Genomic DNA, 15,233 nt, shown 5'->3' with positions numbered 1-15,233 from the left:
AGTGAGTAGACAGCAGCTGGTGGGAAAATGAAAATGGACCTCCAGGGGCTTTTAAAAAAGCCTTGAATTCAGCTCTTGTCTTTGTGCTCACACAGTAAAAAAACAGGCTTGGCAGCAGGGCTAGATAGTGACTAGGTGAGGAGCTGAGGTCTCCTTTTTGCCACTGTCTTCCCTTTGGTCTTGTAGCCCAATTCCTGCTTTGCTCTTTGGTTTTGAAGCTGTTTTTTACCTTTAGAAGTCTGTTACCCTGTTTCCTGGCTGTTTTGGCCTCTCTCAACTCTTGAGAGGCCCTTTGTCCCAATTTTACTTGGTGCTGTTACTGGTTTTGGAATATCTATCCAGTTAGCCTGTCAAGGTAGTAGGAGCTGGTTGTAGGGGAATTCTAAATCCCCCCCCCCATAAATTGGGCCACCCTCTTCTCAAACACCAGTGTTTTTTCTGCTTGTTTATATGCCGGCATGTGTCAAATATCTTTTTAAAGGGAAAAATGCTGCGCATGATAAGATTTGAATATCTCTTTTTATAACCATGTAAATGGAAGAAATGGATGGTTTTGGTTTTGGTTTTTCAGCAAGACAAATTTCTTAGCTATAGTGGAACAGTGGAGTATATTTGGATGAACTGCAATCACGAGGAACACTTAGTGGAATAACAATTCCTTGATAAGTCTTGTGATTATTTCATTAACAACTCATTTGTACTTGAAAGCAGCAGAAGTATACTTACAGAAAAAATATGAGTGTGAACTCTTGGTTTAATTGCATAGATGTACAAGTATAGAATAAAAGTGTGCACTTGTATATATATTTCTCTGTGTGTTTGTATTAGTTTCCTGTGGCTGCTGTAAGAAAGTACTACTGCGTGGTAGCTTAGAACAACAGAAATGTATTCTCTTATAGTTCTAGAGGCCAAAAGTCTGAATGAGTCTTAGGGGCTGAAATCAAGGTGCCAGCAAGGCCGTGGTTCCTCTGGAGACTAGGGAGGATCAGTTTCCTTGCTATTTCCAGCCTCTGGAACTGCATTTCTCACATTCCTTACAAGGGGCATTTGGCCCCTTCATCCATCTAATAGCATAGCACTGTTTCATTCTGCTTTCTTCTTTCCACTCTTTCTTCTTTTCTCTATCAAATCTTGGCCCACCTGAGTAATCCAGAATTATCTCCTCCTATCAAGAAACTTAATCACATCTTCAAAGTCTTTGCCATATAAGGTGACATTCACAGCCGGCAGGGCTTAGATTGTGGACGTGCTGGGGGCCCTTATTCAGCCTGCTGCAGTGAGCACACGTGCTTGTGTGTGTCTGTGTCCTCTGAGCTGGTCTATAAGCAGGTACATCCCAGTAGCAATGAGCGTACCCAGTCACCCAAAGTCCAGTTCTTTTATCTAAATACTAAATAATATTCTTCACTAAAAGGGACTAGGTTTTTTTGCCCCCCCCCCTTTTTTTTTAAAGAAATGGCTGATTCTAGGGAGAAGCCTGGAACATCCTGTTGTACCAGAAAGTAAAGTGGTACTCATAAAATAATGGAGACAGGTCAAAAAAACCAGAGACTGGATAGAACTTCTACTGGTCAAAACTGGGCAATCCGAACTTTGAAATATATAATGAACGTAGATTACAACCCATCGAATAAAATAGTAAATTCAGCCTTTACTGATAAAAATATATAAATTTATAGGTTAAAAGTTTGATGAGGTATTTGCTTAGTTTCTGAGTATTTTTCTACAGCATACTGATTAATTGCAATGAGGAAAAGTTGCAGTTGACAGTGGAGAAGCCTCGCAGATCAAAATGAATATGATTAAGTGGTGGGACAGGTTAAAATTGTGTGCCACTGGAGGATGCAAAGAGCAGAAGAGCATCACTTCCTATGATACATCAGAGATGCATAATCTGAACTTAATCATGAGGAAATGTAAAGATGAACCCAAGGGGAAGAACATTCTACAAAATAACGGGGTGGTAATTTTCATAAAGTGTCACAGTTGTGAAAATTAAGGAATATGATGTAATGTAATAGTGGGGTCTAATAGCCAGTTGGTAGTTCTAAACTTCACTGTACGGGGATGTGGTTAGGCCACGTATTAGTGGACCCCTGGTTTAATTATCTAGGTCTTTCTTGGGCTGGTTACATTCTACAGAGAAAACTCTTCACATCTGCCTGCCTGCAGGGTAAAGTCTAGGGTGCCAGCATTTTACAGGCTGGATGGGAGAAGTCTAAGCATCCTAACACTTAGCAAACAAACCCCATTTCCACTCTGCTGCCTTGTATCATCTGTGCCTGGTGACCCTCAGCCAGAGATGTTCTTCAGAAAATCTATCCAGTGAATACAGCTCCATTCTTTTGCCTGGGTTGGGGAGGGACACTTGCCCATTGAAGCAGAGGTAGGGATCTGGGGATCTAACTTTTGGATAACCATTCTTTTTTACTAATCCTACTTGTTTTAGCCACTCCTCTCCCTACCTTCCCCCTCCCCCTGGCCTTTGAGTGCTGTGTGGTATGGCTTTGATTGGTTCTGTTCTCTTTTACTTGTCATCCTAAATAACTTTCTTTTGGCTCTTAGCTCTTGCAACCTTCCCTAATGTCGTACTTGTCTAGGCTGCCACAATAAGGTACCTCAAAGTAGGTGGTTTAGACAGCCAGAGACAAAATTATTTTATCACAGATTTGGAGGCCAGAAGTCTGAGATCAAGGTGTCAGCAGGGCTGGTTTCTTCTGAAAGCCTCTCTCCTTGGTGTGCAGATGGCTGGCTTCTCCTTGTGTCTTCATATGGTCTTCCTTCTGTGTGTGTCTGTGTCTTCATCTCTTCTTCTTATAAGGACACCAGTCATATTGAATTAGAGTCCACCCAATGACCTTATTTTAACTTAATTACTTCTTTAAAGACTATCTCCAAATACAATCACGTCTAAGGTGCTGGGGGTTAAGACTTCAACATAATGAATTTTGGAGGACACAGTTCAGCCCGTAACACCCATCTAACCATCGCCTTTGGCAGCATTAGCACTAAGGCGGGCACTTGCCATGGCATGCACAGTGCCCTGTTTCCACAGCCTCACTTCTGCTGGGCCACGGGAGCAGATGGGACTGAACAGGCTCAAGTGTGAAGTGTGAATGTTGGAACCAAGTGTTTGTTCTTAATGAGTTCTGAAATACTGGTTTTTTGGCCTTTTATTTAGCTTTTAATCGTCTCTGGCTTAAAGCATTTGATAATACTTAGCTCTGACCGACTAGGAGGCTCTCACCACACTGACATGGAAATGATGAGGAAATGAAAGAGCATACACCACCACCCTCAAACTCTACTCTCCGTCCCTATTCCACCCTTCCCTTCCTCTGGCCCCATCCTTCCCCTCCCAAATCAAATTACTTTTACTTCTAAAATTTGCTTGCTGCTGTCTGCTTTCTCCTCTTGATTTTTTGCAGCTAGACAATTAGAAAAATTATTTTACATCAGTAGTGTTTCTCATGTGTCTAAGATTGGTAATTATAGTCAGTAACATCCTGAGAGTTGGATAATGTAAGTGAAAATTCTTTGCAAATTTGAAAAGCCATGTAAAACTAAGATTGAGATTATTTGTCCTGTCCATGTAATGGTGGACTTGCATCTTTAAATGCAAGGCATGTTTTGGTAATCATGTCATTGTAATGTTATCATAAGGGAAAGATTTGTGTTTTTCCTCCTTAATGTAATATCTGTGAAGGTGGTTCAGAAGTGTGAAGAATCGGGCGCTTGGGTGGCTCAGATGGTTAAGCGTCTGCCTTCGGCTCAGGTCATGATCTCAGGGTCCTGGGATCGAGTCCCGCATCGGGCTCCCTGCTCCTTGGGAGCCTGCTTCTCCCTCTGCCTCTCTCTCTCTGTCTCTAATGCATAAATAAATAAAATCTTTAAAAAAAAAAAAAAAAAAAAGAAGTGTGAAGAATCTTTGTGCTTCAGAATTTGAAGGGACCTTAGAGATAAATTTGAATAACACTCTTTATCAGTAAGGAAGCTAACGTCCACAGACTAAGCATTAGTGTGAGATTGATAATTCCAGGTGGGATTGAAGTCTGGATCGTCTGGCAGTCCGTTTGCTAATGTTACTTCATATCCCATACTTTTTAATGAGATCTGTGTTTCTAAAATGACTGTGACAAAATCAAAGAATATATTTTATTCAATTAGTAATACAGAAGGAAAAAGTAGTACTGAATTATATGGGTCAAGTTGCTTGTTTCAAATACTGTTTATCAAAGACCTGCAAAAATTTAGAGATGGGTGCTGCTATAACCCTGGGCATGAGAAGAGGATATATATATATATATATGTGTATATATGTAACTAAGAATAATTAATGTAGGTAGAATGGATTTTATTTCACTAGGCAAGGTGGAGGAATGTTAATGCTTTGATTCAGGTCTGAATGTTGGGTTTTAGGCTCCCCCATAATTGTCATAGCATGGAGTGCTTTATCAGAGTGGAATCTTTTAGTGTATTTAGGGTAAAACATCCCTTTAAAAAGTGCTTCTCTTCTCTGAAGTCTGAATATGCTTTGAACACTGCTTTACTTTCAAACTTTAGCACAGATGTGCTCTGTGAACCACTGTCAGCATCCCCCTGGGAACTTTTTAGGAATGCAGAGTCTCAGGCATCTCAGGCACCACCCCAGACCTGCTGCATTTTAACAGGATTTCTCATGTGATTCATATATACAAGAAAGGATGAAAAACATTGGCCTAGGGCAGTGGTTCACAGTATTCACTCCCTGGAGCACCAGCATTAACATTACCTGTAACACTGTTAGAAAATGCAAATTCTCAGGCCAAACATCCCAGACCTACTGAAACAGAAACTCTGGGTGAATCCAAAGTACATGTTTTAACAAGCCCTATACATGATGCCAATTCATGCTGAAGTTTAAGAGCCACTCTGAGCAATGTGTTTCCAACAGTTTGTAAGATAATACATTTTACATCATGATCTCTCTCTCTGTCTCTCTCTCACAAACACACACACGCACACACACGCATGTGCGCATGCACACAAGTAACTTAGGAGTTTCATAAAATAGTACTTATCTTGGGGCGCCTGGGTGCCTCAGTTGGTTAAGCGACTGCCTTCGGCTCAGGTCATGATCCTGGAGTCCCAGGATCGAGTCCGACGTCGGGCTCCCTGCGCAGCAGGGAGTCTGCTTCTCCCTCTGACCCTACCCCCTCTCATGTGCGCATGCTCTCTCTCTCTCTCTCTCTCTCTCATGCTCTCTCTCTCAAATAAATAAAATCTTTAAAGAAAAAAACAGTACTTATCTTACTGCATAGTAAGATATCATACTCTGGTATTTTCAGTTTTATTCTCTTAAATATATATATGTATGTATAAACTTACACAGTGCTCTTGAGCAGGGTCTCTTTTTGTTTGTTTTCTTTTTTTAAATTATTTTATTTTATTTCATCATGATAAGTGTACTCTTTAATCCCCGTCATGTATTTCCCCCACACCACCACCCACCTCCCCTGTGGTAACCATCAGTTTGTTCTCTGTAGTAAAGAAAAGGTCTCTTCTTTTGTGCCATGGCCCCTTTGGCAGTCGGGTTAATGCTCTGGATCTCTTGTCAGAATAATGCTTCTAAGTACATACAGTAATACACATGGAGCTGCAGGAAAACCAGTTACAGTGTTTAACACATATGTTTAACAAAATATTAAACAAGTTTTTGGTAGGGTAGTATGTTTCTTTATTCATAATTTAATTTAGTGGTGGGTCTAGTAACTACTATCATTTCAAAGTAGGGATGAGTATAAATTATATTTTTAAAATATCTGCAGTAACTGTTAGGTGGTGTGAAAATGGTGATTTCTATTGATAACAAAGTTGCAGCTACTGGTAGTAATACTGTGGTTCATTGCATACATTCATATTTGAAAAAAATGCTACATTTCAGCTTAAGGTAAGTGAAAAGAAGATGGAATTTTTTTTCACCGTCTAACTTCAGATTTCCAGAATTCTGTTGATAGACCCCTATGGAACTGAGGTTAAGAACCCTTTCTCAAGAGTAATGTTCCTTTATAGAACAGTTTTCAGGCTTTAAATTGAAACTATGCCAAAAAATTATCTTTCTGCAATTTCTTAAAACTGGTTCTTCATAGACAGCATATTTTCTTGTTTTTTAGCACCATAGTAATGGATTTTGTTTTTAGGACTTTCTTTTCTGTTGTTTTACTGAGACCTTGCAGGGTTACCTGGAAGCCCACATCCACGCTGTTGATAATGTTCCTTCTCTAGTCTCCCCTGTCTCAATGCACGCAGCCAGATGCTCAGGCCAGATTCCTGGGAGTCATTCCCTGGGTCATGGGTTCTGGATTCAGGATTGAATCTGTAATTTATTGGCTTTATAACCTTGGACATGTTACCCACTCATTGCTTCTTTCTCTACGTATGAGACTGGGATGATAGTAGTGCCCGCCTCGTATGATTGTTCTGAGTGTTAAGTGAGATATCCCATGTATTGCATTAGTGTGACCAAATCCAAGTTTGTCCACTGGCCACATGATAGAGCAGTAAGTCAAGGGCAAGATGTTGGGCCAAGGAAAGCAATTTTATTTAGAAAGCCAGCAAACTGATGGTGGATTAGGAGTATTGTCCCAAAGAACCATCTCCCCAGGCATGAGATTTGAGATTCTTTTATGTTAGGAAGAGGGGGAAGTAGGAGAGGGTTGGAGTCAAAAGGTGACTGATGTCTGTAAACATCTGAAGAAGGTTGTGTAACTTTGTCCTTGGGTCAGTTGATCTTTGCATACAGGAATCTGGTCATGTCATTCTGTAAATCTTGAACATAGCAGAGTCATTTTGTACATACTTCCTTATTTCCCTGGGTGAGGTAGATTTTGGATAGAAAACAGTTTTTGCAAATCTTAGCTGTAACATGCCTGTGTGCAGGGGTAAGCAGAAGTTTCTAAGCTGTAAGTCACAGTACCAATGGAAGTAGAAGCAATATGGAGTCAGACATGCTAAGTTTCTCTGCTGCATTAGAGCAATGATTTGCTGGGACTAAGTGGTTAGTAAATGTGATTCATTATAATTATCCCTGATTTCTCCCTGTCTCTCATTCCTTAAACCCAATTTATCGAAAGTTTATGTAGATCCTCCCTACAAAATATATTTAAAATTCATCTACTTCTGCCTATTTTTATTGCCATTGTTCTACTCTAAGCTTCCATACTCTCTAGCTTGGGCTCCTAACTGGTGTCTACTTCCTCTTGACTCATTTCAGTCCATTTTCCTTTAACAATCATATGCTCTTTTAAAAGTTTAAATGGATGACCTTTAAAAAATGTTAGTGATCACTGTGTATTTCAAACCCTTCACTGGCTTCCCATTAAACCTTTCCTTGACTTACACACCTTGTATGTTTGGCCCCTGTCTGGTCTACAGTGTTACTTTCTGCTGTGTTATTTTCCTGGTCAGTCTCTAGTTTCCCATTTACCCACTATTCTGTGGCCACATGGACTTTTCAATCGTTTGAAAAGCCTAATCCTTTCATGCTTTAAGGCCATTGTGTATGACCCTCCCTCTGCTTAGATGATGGGGGTTTCTGTCCCTCCCCAGCCTCTCCTCCTTCTCATCTCTGCAAGTATTAGTTCCTCAGAGAGCCTTCCGTAACCACTCTACCTAAATTAGGGCACCGCGTTCCTCTTCTACCAGTCTGAAGCTCCCTAAACACATCAAAACGTTGATATTTCCTCTGTTATGGGGAAAAGGTTGCTCAACAGCCTGCGATTATCAAGCATGTAACTCCAAGAGGAGTGTGCACCTTTACCATAAAGATAAATATTACACATTATAAACATTAAGTGATTGTAGAGCTATTTTTAGAAATAAATTGTTATCTCAAAATTGTACAGGCTAGCTCTTTGATATTGGTATTAAAGAACAAAGAGAAGCCTGCCCGTTGAACTGGTCTGCAGTAGGGTGATGGAGTTAATCATAACCCCATCATGGGCCTTCTCACTACTGTCAATCATTTCTGCTCCAAAGAATATAATAGAAATCATAAGATTTCCCTCTTTGAAGTAGTTGCCTGGTTGCCGATAAAACCCTTTGTGTTTTTCTCTCAAAGTGAATGGTCAGGTTTGCTCCTCAGACATGAGAAAAGATGTCTCATAATTAGAGGGTGGAAACCAGTGAGGGCAATGTCTGGATCCTGGTTGATTTTTGAGTTCAAGGTAAAGTGGCAGAAGAATGGCTGTTTGATTGAACTAGGTCAGATTTCTCTGTGTTTTCCAATTTCTGCCTGTTACTTATTTTTTATTTTAATTAATCCTAGGCAAGAGAAGGGAGGCACTCGCCAGGAAGAAGGTCATAGGAATTCCGAATCATGATGTGAACTCCTTTCACAGTAACTTTTGTAGCTTTTCTTTCAAATAGGGGACTTTAAGGAATTCCAAAGAACACTGGGACATATGCTTAAATTTAGGACAATTAGTATAAATGGGATGACTGGCACTTCTACTCTGTGCCCCCTCTTTGGCTGAATGGTGTTCCTGATTATATAAAAAGTATGGTCTCTTTTGGGGAAAGACTACTTTTTGTTGGCATATTTTAGTAGAACCTATGCACAAATATTCTTACTCTGTGCTGTGAGGTAATGATAATCATTTGGAAAATGATACATCTAAAAATAAAATACAGTTTTCTAATTGCAGAAAAGTAACATAAATTTAATTTAAAAAATTCCAGCAACCCCCAGCTAACATCATACTCAATGGTGAAAAGCCAAAAGCTTTTTCTCTAAGACTAGGAACAAGACAAGGATGTCAGCTCTCGCCACTTTTATTCAACATAGTACTAGAAGTCTTAGCTGCAGCATTCAGTCCAGAAAAAAAATAAAAGACATCCAAATTGGTAAGGAAGAAGTAGAACTGTTACTGTTTGCAGATGACATGGTATTATATAGAGAAAACCTAAAGAGTCCACTAAAAAACTATTAGAACTGATAAATGAATTCAGGAAAGTTGCAGGATACAAAATTAATACACACGGTAATAATGAACTAGCAGCAAGAGAAATTAGGAAAATAGTCCCATTTACAATAACATCAAAAAGAATAAAATACTTAGGAATAAATTTAACCAAGGAGGTGAAAGACCTGTACTCTGAAAACTATAAGACATTGATGAAAGAAATTGAAGATGACACAAATAAATGGAAAGATAGACCATACTTATGGACTGTAAGAATTAATGTTGTTAAAATGTCCATACTAATCTAAAACAGTCTACAGATTCAATGCAGTCCCTATCAAAATACCAATAGTACTTTTCACAGAACCAGAACAAGCAATCCTAAAATTTATATGGAACCATAAAGGACCCTGAATGGCAGCAATCTTGAGAAAGAAGCACAAAGTTGGAGGTGTCACAGCCGCAGATTTCAGAATACACTGCAAAGCTATAGTACTCAAAACAGTATGGTCCTGGCACAAAAATAGACATGTAGATCAATTGCACAGGATAGATAGCCCAGAAAAAAATCCACACTTATATGGTCAACAAATCTATGACAAAGGAGGCAAGAATGTACACTGGGAAAAAGACCATCTCTTTAGTAAATAGTTTTGGGAAAACTGGACAGCAACATGCAAAAGAATGAAACCAGACCACTTTCTTACACCATACACAAAAATAAACTCAAAATGGATAGAAGACGAAAATGTATGACCTGGAAAAAACTCCTGAAAGAAAACATAGGCAGTCAGCTCTTGGACAGTGCCCTTAGCAATATTTTTCTGGATCTGTCTCCTCAGGCAAGGGAAACAAAAGCAAAAACTCAACTATTGGGACAGCAAACTAAAAAACTTCTGCACAGCAAAAGAAACCATCAACAAAACAAAAAGGAAACCTACTGAATGGGAGAAGATATTTGCAAATGATATCTCTGATAAGGGGTTAATATCCAAAATATATGAAGAACTCATAGAACTCAACTCCAAAAAGCCCCAAATAATTGATTAAAAATTGGGCAAAGCACCTGAATAGATGTTCTTCCAAAAGAAGACATACAGATGGCTAAGAGACACATGAAAAGATGTTCAACATCACTCATCATCAGAGAAATGCAAATTATAATCACAATGAGACATCACCTCCCACAGACAGAATGGCTAATGACTATTATAAAAAAGACAAGAAATAACAGTGTTAGTGAGGATGTAGAGAAAAGGGAACCCTCATGCACTGTTGGTGGGAATGTAAATTAGTGCAACAACTATGGAAAACAGTATGGAAGTTCCTCAAAAAATTAAAAATAGAAGTACTGTGTAATCCAGGAATTCTGCTCTGGAAGAAGAAAACAAAAATGTTAATTTGAAAAGATATATGCACCCCTATGTTTATTGCAGTGTTACTTCTAATAGCCAAGATATGGAAGCAAGCCAAGTACCCATCCACAGATGAATGGATTAATAAGATGTGGTATATATGTACAATGGAATAATAGCCATAAAAAGGATGGAAAGTTTGCCATTTACGACAACATGGATGGACCTAGAGTGTATTACGCTAAGTGAAATAAGTCAAAGACAAATGCCATATGATTTCACTTATATGTAGAATCTAAAAAACAAAATCAGTGAACAAACAAACAAATATACCCAGAAATAGAGATAAGTGCAGAGAACATAAATGCGGAGAACAAACTGGTGGTTGCTAGAGGGGTGAGAGGATGGGCTAAGTAGGTGAAGGGGATTAAGAGGTCAAACTTCCAGTTATAAAATAAGTCATGGGGATGAAAATTACAGTGTAGGGAATATAGTCAATACTGTTGGAATAACTTTGTATGATGACAGGTGGTAAATACATTTATCATAGTGAGCATTTTGTATCACTGTGTTGTATACCTGAAACTAATATGTTCTATGTCAACTATACTTTAATTTAAAAAAGATACTGTACCACAGTTCTGCCCTCCCATCAAACCGAAGTTTTCATATTTTTCTTATTCCCCTATAGATATATGTTTATTTTTCTATGTAATTGTAATCTTGCAGTGATCATCTTGTATTTTGCTTTTTGCTGTGTTATATTTTTCATGTTTCATTTTTAATGGCTGTGTAGCATTCTGTCAGGTAGATATGTCATTCTAACCATTCTCTTGTGGTTGGTTTGCTTTATGGTGTATTTTTTATGATATGTTTTAAATGATGTCTTTGTTATGTTTTAATTTTGCAGGCAGAGACATTTGTTTGGGTTAACAATGCATCAGCGCATTCCCAGAGTGTTGCCAAGGCCAAATATGAGTTTTTATTTGGCAGATCTGAAGAGAAACCTCCAGATACTAGTAAGTGTTTCCTGACCCTCTTCCTTCAGGTAACAGATGTGAAGTGCTACTGAATTTTCGTATCTCAGAAGCTGAGAATTCTTCAAACCAAGAACTGATTTGAAATGACCCAGAACTGGCTATAAGAATCACGTCCAGTATTTCTTAGAAAGTTTGTTTTGAAGAAGAATTAAAGTGAGCAGGTTTCAAAGAGGAGGAAGGCAGCAGTGAGGGTGGAGAAGTACTCAGTAGGTGATAAAGGGGATATTAGTGTGTCTTAGGAGTTAGCTAGGAAAGGGATACTGCATGTGCTCAGGAGCCTGGGCTCTGGAGCTAGACTTCCTGCATTTGAATTCTGGTCTTGTAGCTTATGAAGTTTGTGACGTGAGTAGGCTAATCTGTTTGTGCCTCAGTGCTGTCATCTGTAAATGGGATTAGACAGGTTATAAATAAAGCAGTTACACATGTCTCGGAGTTCTCTTAAGGTTTTAAATAAATTGACATATATAAAGATCTTAGAGCCACATGCGGCATGTAATAAGTGCTATAAAAGTGTTTGCTGATGTTATTATTTATTGTAATCATCATCATCATCACCATGTCCCTGACGTTTGAAGTACAGTCCTCACTCTCCTCGATTCTGTCACTGTCTGACGCTGATTTTTGTTATGGGTAGACAAGGAATCTGACCTAATGTAGTTGTTGTTCAGTTGAAAAAAAATCAAATAATAACTGCATTTTGGACTTCTATGTTAGATAGGAATATGTGATGGACCTCATAATATTTGGGGATAGCAAGAATGTAGTGTATCTGCAGCCATTTAAGAATTTCTTTTGCCCTAATCATGAATACTTATTAGATATTTCATTAGTTGAGGACTCTTAATGAAGTATAAACCAGCTTGATTATTTTTTAAAAATCATTCTGCTTTTATTAGAGTGCCCCAATTTGCTATTTATCACTCAGCATAAATATTTAACTATTCTGGGGTTGAGGTTTGGGGCACTTAAATCATTATTCACTATTTCTCAGACAGGAAGTACTGATTCAACCAAGACTATTTAAAACTCCTTCTCAAACAAACAAAACAAAACAAAACCCAAAAAAACCCCACAAAAAACTCCTTCTTGACATTGTTTTAACTTCGCATGTCACATTGTGATTTTATGCTGATTAAGCTATTTTTTTTACTTTGATAAAAAATGATTTTTTCTTTACTATGTAGAAATAATATCAAATGTCTGCATAGTTCTCTGACTTGGTGGGTGAATTTGGTTCTTCCTTACTTAACAGGTTTTGAGTATACCTGTGTACCTGAGGCAAATCAGAATGACATTTTAATGACATTTTAAACCTGTTTTTATTTGCCTTGGTAAAAATGGTTAGTATGATTTGTTTCTAGTGTGATGTTGTTCTGCAGGTGTGAAAGTATGTATGCATTCATTGAATAAATACGTTTAAAGAACACTTACTGTGTGTAGTCACCTGTACTGGGGACTGTGAGGATGCAAAGAAGTACAGATACAGTTCTTCCATTAGGAGCTTATTCTGTGGTCAGGGAAAAACAGATCTGTAAGTGACTAGAGGGAGGGAATAATCATTTTCAGCTGTGACTTCATGGAGGAGATAGAAGTTGAACTTTTTCATAAAGAATGACCAGTGTTCTGATTAGTATGGTTTTTGGGGAGGGCATTTCAGATTGGAGGGAATGGTATGAGCAAGGGTGTGGTGGCAGAAAATAAAAATTGTTTGAAGGACAGGAAGGAGACTAGCCTGGTTGGTTAACAAAGTATCTCAGTGAGAGAGAAGTTTAGCAAGATAATCATTTAAAAAGGGGCAAAATCATGTAGGGCCTTCTAAGGCAAGATAAAGAGTTTGCACATTATCCAGGTGTGCAAAAGGAAGTGGAAAATTAAGAAGGATTGATCTGGAAATTAGAATAGAGCAGCAGAAGCTGTTGCTTACCACAGGAGGGTGGTTAAGATGCAAGTTTATATCTTTTTCGTATCTTTTTCTTCTCATATCTTTACAAAAAATTATGGCATATTTTTTTCATTTCAAAAACAGAAGTTTCTTTACATAGACTAGTCATCTGTCATCAAAACACTGCCCAAATTCAGAATACCGCAGGGTAAGGTAGTAGAGAGAATAGGGCAGTGTTTTATTTTAATTTGATTGATAGACATACCTCTTCCCACAAAGGTTTTTTTTCCTTAAAAAAAAAGTGAATTAGGGGCGCCTGGGTGGCTCAGTCAGTTAAGCTTCTGCCTTCGGCTCAGGTCATGATCCCAGGGTCCTGGGATTGAGCCCCGCATCGGGCTCCCTGCTCGGCAGGAAGCCTGCTTCTCCCTCTCCCACTCCCCCTGCTTGTGCTTTCTCTCTCTGTGTCTCTGTCTGTCAAATAAATAAATAAAATATTTTTTAAAAATGTGAATTAAATAAGTGACTTAAACTAGGTGCTCCAGAAACAGCCTGCTGGAGAAATGGATGCATCCCCAGTAATAGGTGCCATCACCTGAGGGGTGGTACCCTAATAATGACATATTCAGATCAGGTAAAGTCACTTGGTTTGTGATTCCTCAGTTAGGCCCAAGGAAAGTTTCGCTGCTACAGGGAGAGAAGGCTTAGACTTCGCCATTGAGCAGGGACTTAACAGGAGTCGTAGGTGGGAGGTTCTAGGGAAAACAAGTCAAGACTATTTGCACGCTATAGCTTATTGCAGGGATTTTTGAATCAGTGACAAGACTTAGGGTGTTGGATGGGGTACAGGAGAACATGTGAATTGTGGGAAGATGGCTTGGAATTAAGATCTAGATTCTCATTATTTGTTCATCAATATAGTGAAAGGAAAGTGATGACTGTGCTTCTCTGGTTTCTGTGTTCACTCTGCTTTCTGGGAGCTGCAGCTTTCACGAGCTTCTCAAGGGCGAGAGCAGTAGTTGGTGATTGTTGAGAGGCTTTGGGCTACGTGTGACTTCAGTTGTGCTGTGACTTAATGAGGCTGTGGTTCTCGTCTTCCATCCCAGTCGGCTGTTGGAATGTGTATGGAGCTGCATTGAACTTCAGAGAGATAGAAAGAGGTATCATAGGAACCTCACGGGGGCTAACCATAGGCCTGTATTAATTAGTGTTTGGGTGACAATGCCTTTCAGACTTCCACTTACCACACTTTTCCTCTTTAGGTTGCCACACGTAGATGACCAGCATGGCTTTTCTAAACTAGTCAGATAAAGTATACTTTAACAGAAGGGTGGCTTCATTTTGGGAAAGTATGTTTTTTGAAGTGTTTGTAAGGCAGTATCAGATGACCACAGTCAGTTGGTCTTTTATCAAAATCTGGAAGGAGAAATGCTTGAGAAAGTCTTTGAAGAAGAGTAAAACTCTGGTCCTCAACTTACAGGGAGAACAAGTGACTTAGGGAGTATGTGAGGAAGTAAAAGGGCCTGTGGGATGCTAAGAAGGGGAATTGGCTTCTTATATTAACTCTTAGAAGTTGACAAAATCTTACTCCTATGTTCTTTATTGATTTATAAACTAATTTTTAAGGTAAGTAGGTGAAGAAATGCACTTCAGAAATATTAAAGAACTTGCCCAAGGGTGCGTAGTTTAGAGCTTTAGAATGAAGTGGAGGGCAGGGAGGAGGTAAAGGGACTGGGGATTGATATACCGATTTTCCAGAGCTCTGAGGGGGGGAAAGCCACTCAAGTGGAACTGAAACCCAAGGCTGCAGCACAGAGGGGGTAGAGATCCAACTGTATCTTCACATGATTTCTAGAAATTGACACAAAACTGGTGTTGGACTTGTTGACCTTAAAAGAGCCAGTTATTTTACCAGCAAAATCAGTTTATTCAGGAATAGCAGAGGAATTGTAATTTGGGACATGCAAAGTATGGCAAAAGGTAGAAGTCCAAAGATCAAAGGAGAGGAACCTTACTT

The 15,233-nt window shown here is 39.0% G+C and overlaps 1 protein-coding gene across 3 annotated transcripts in view; it reads left to right on the top strand.

The window, feature by feature from the left end:
* The window catches only part of PSD3 (pleckstrin and Sec7 domain containing 3), a 602,311-nt gene that overhangs the window by 115,109 nt on the left and 471,969 nt on the right, over positions 1-15,233 (top strand). For all 3 annotated transcript variants that reach the window (XM_032413272.1, XM_032413271.1, XM_032413273.1), the window contains exon 2: positions 11,208-11,316. In XM_032413272.1, coding sequence (XP_032269163.1) covers positions 11,208-11,316 — 109 coding nt within the window. The remainder of the gene's footprint in view (positions 1-11,207; positions 11,317-15,233) is intronic.

Source organism: Phoca vitulina, unplaced genomic scaffold, assembly GCF_004348235.1.
Source record: "Phoca vitulina isolate PV1807 unplaced genomic scaffold, GSC_HSeal_1.0 scaffold15, whole genome shotgun sequence".
Taxonomy (NCBI): Eukaryota; Metazoa; Chordata; class Mammalia; order Carnivora; family Phocidae; genus Phoca; species Phoca vitulina.
Note: the sequence above shows the minus strand (reverse complement) of the source record. Positions and strands in the feature narration are given on the sequence as shown.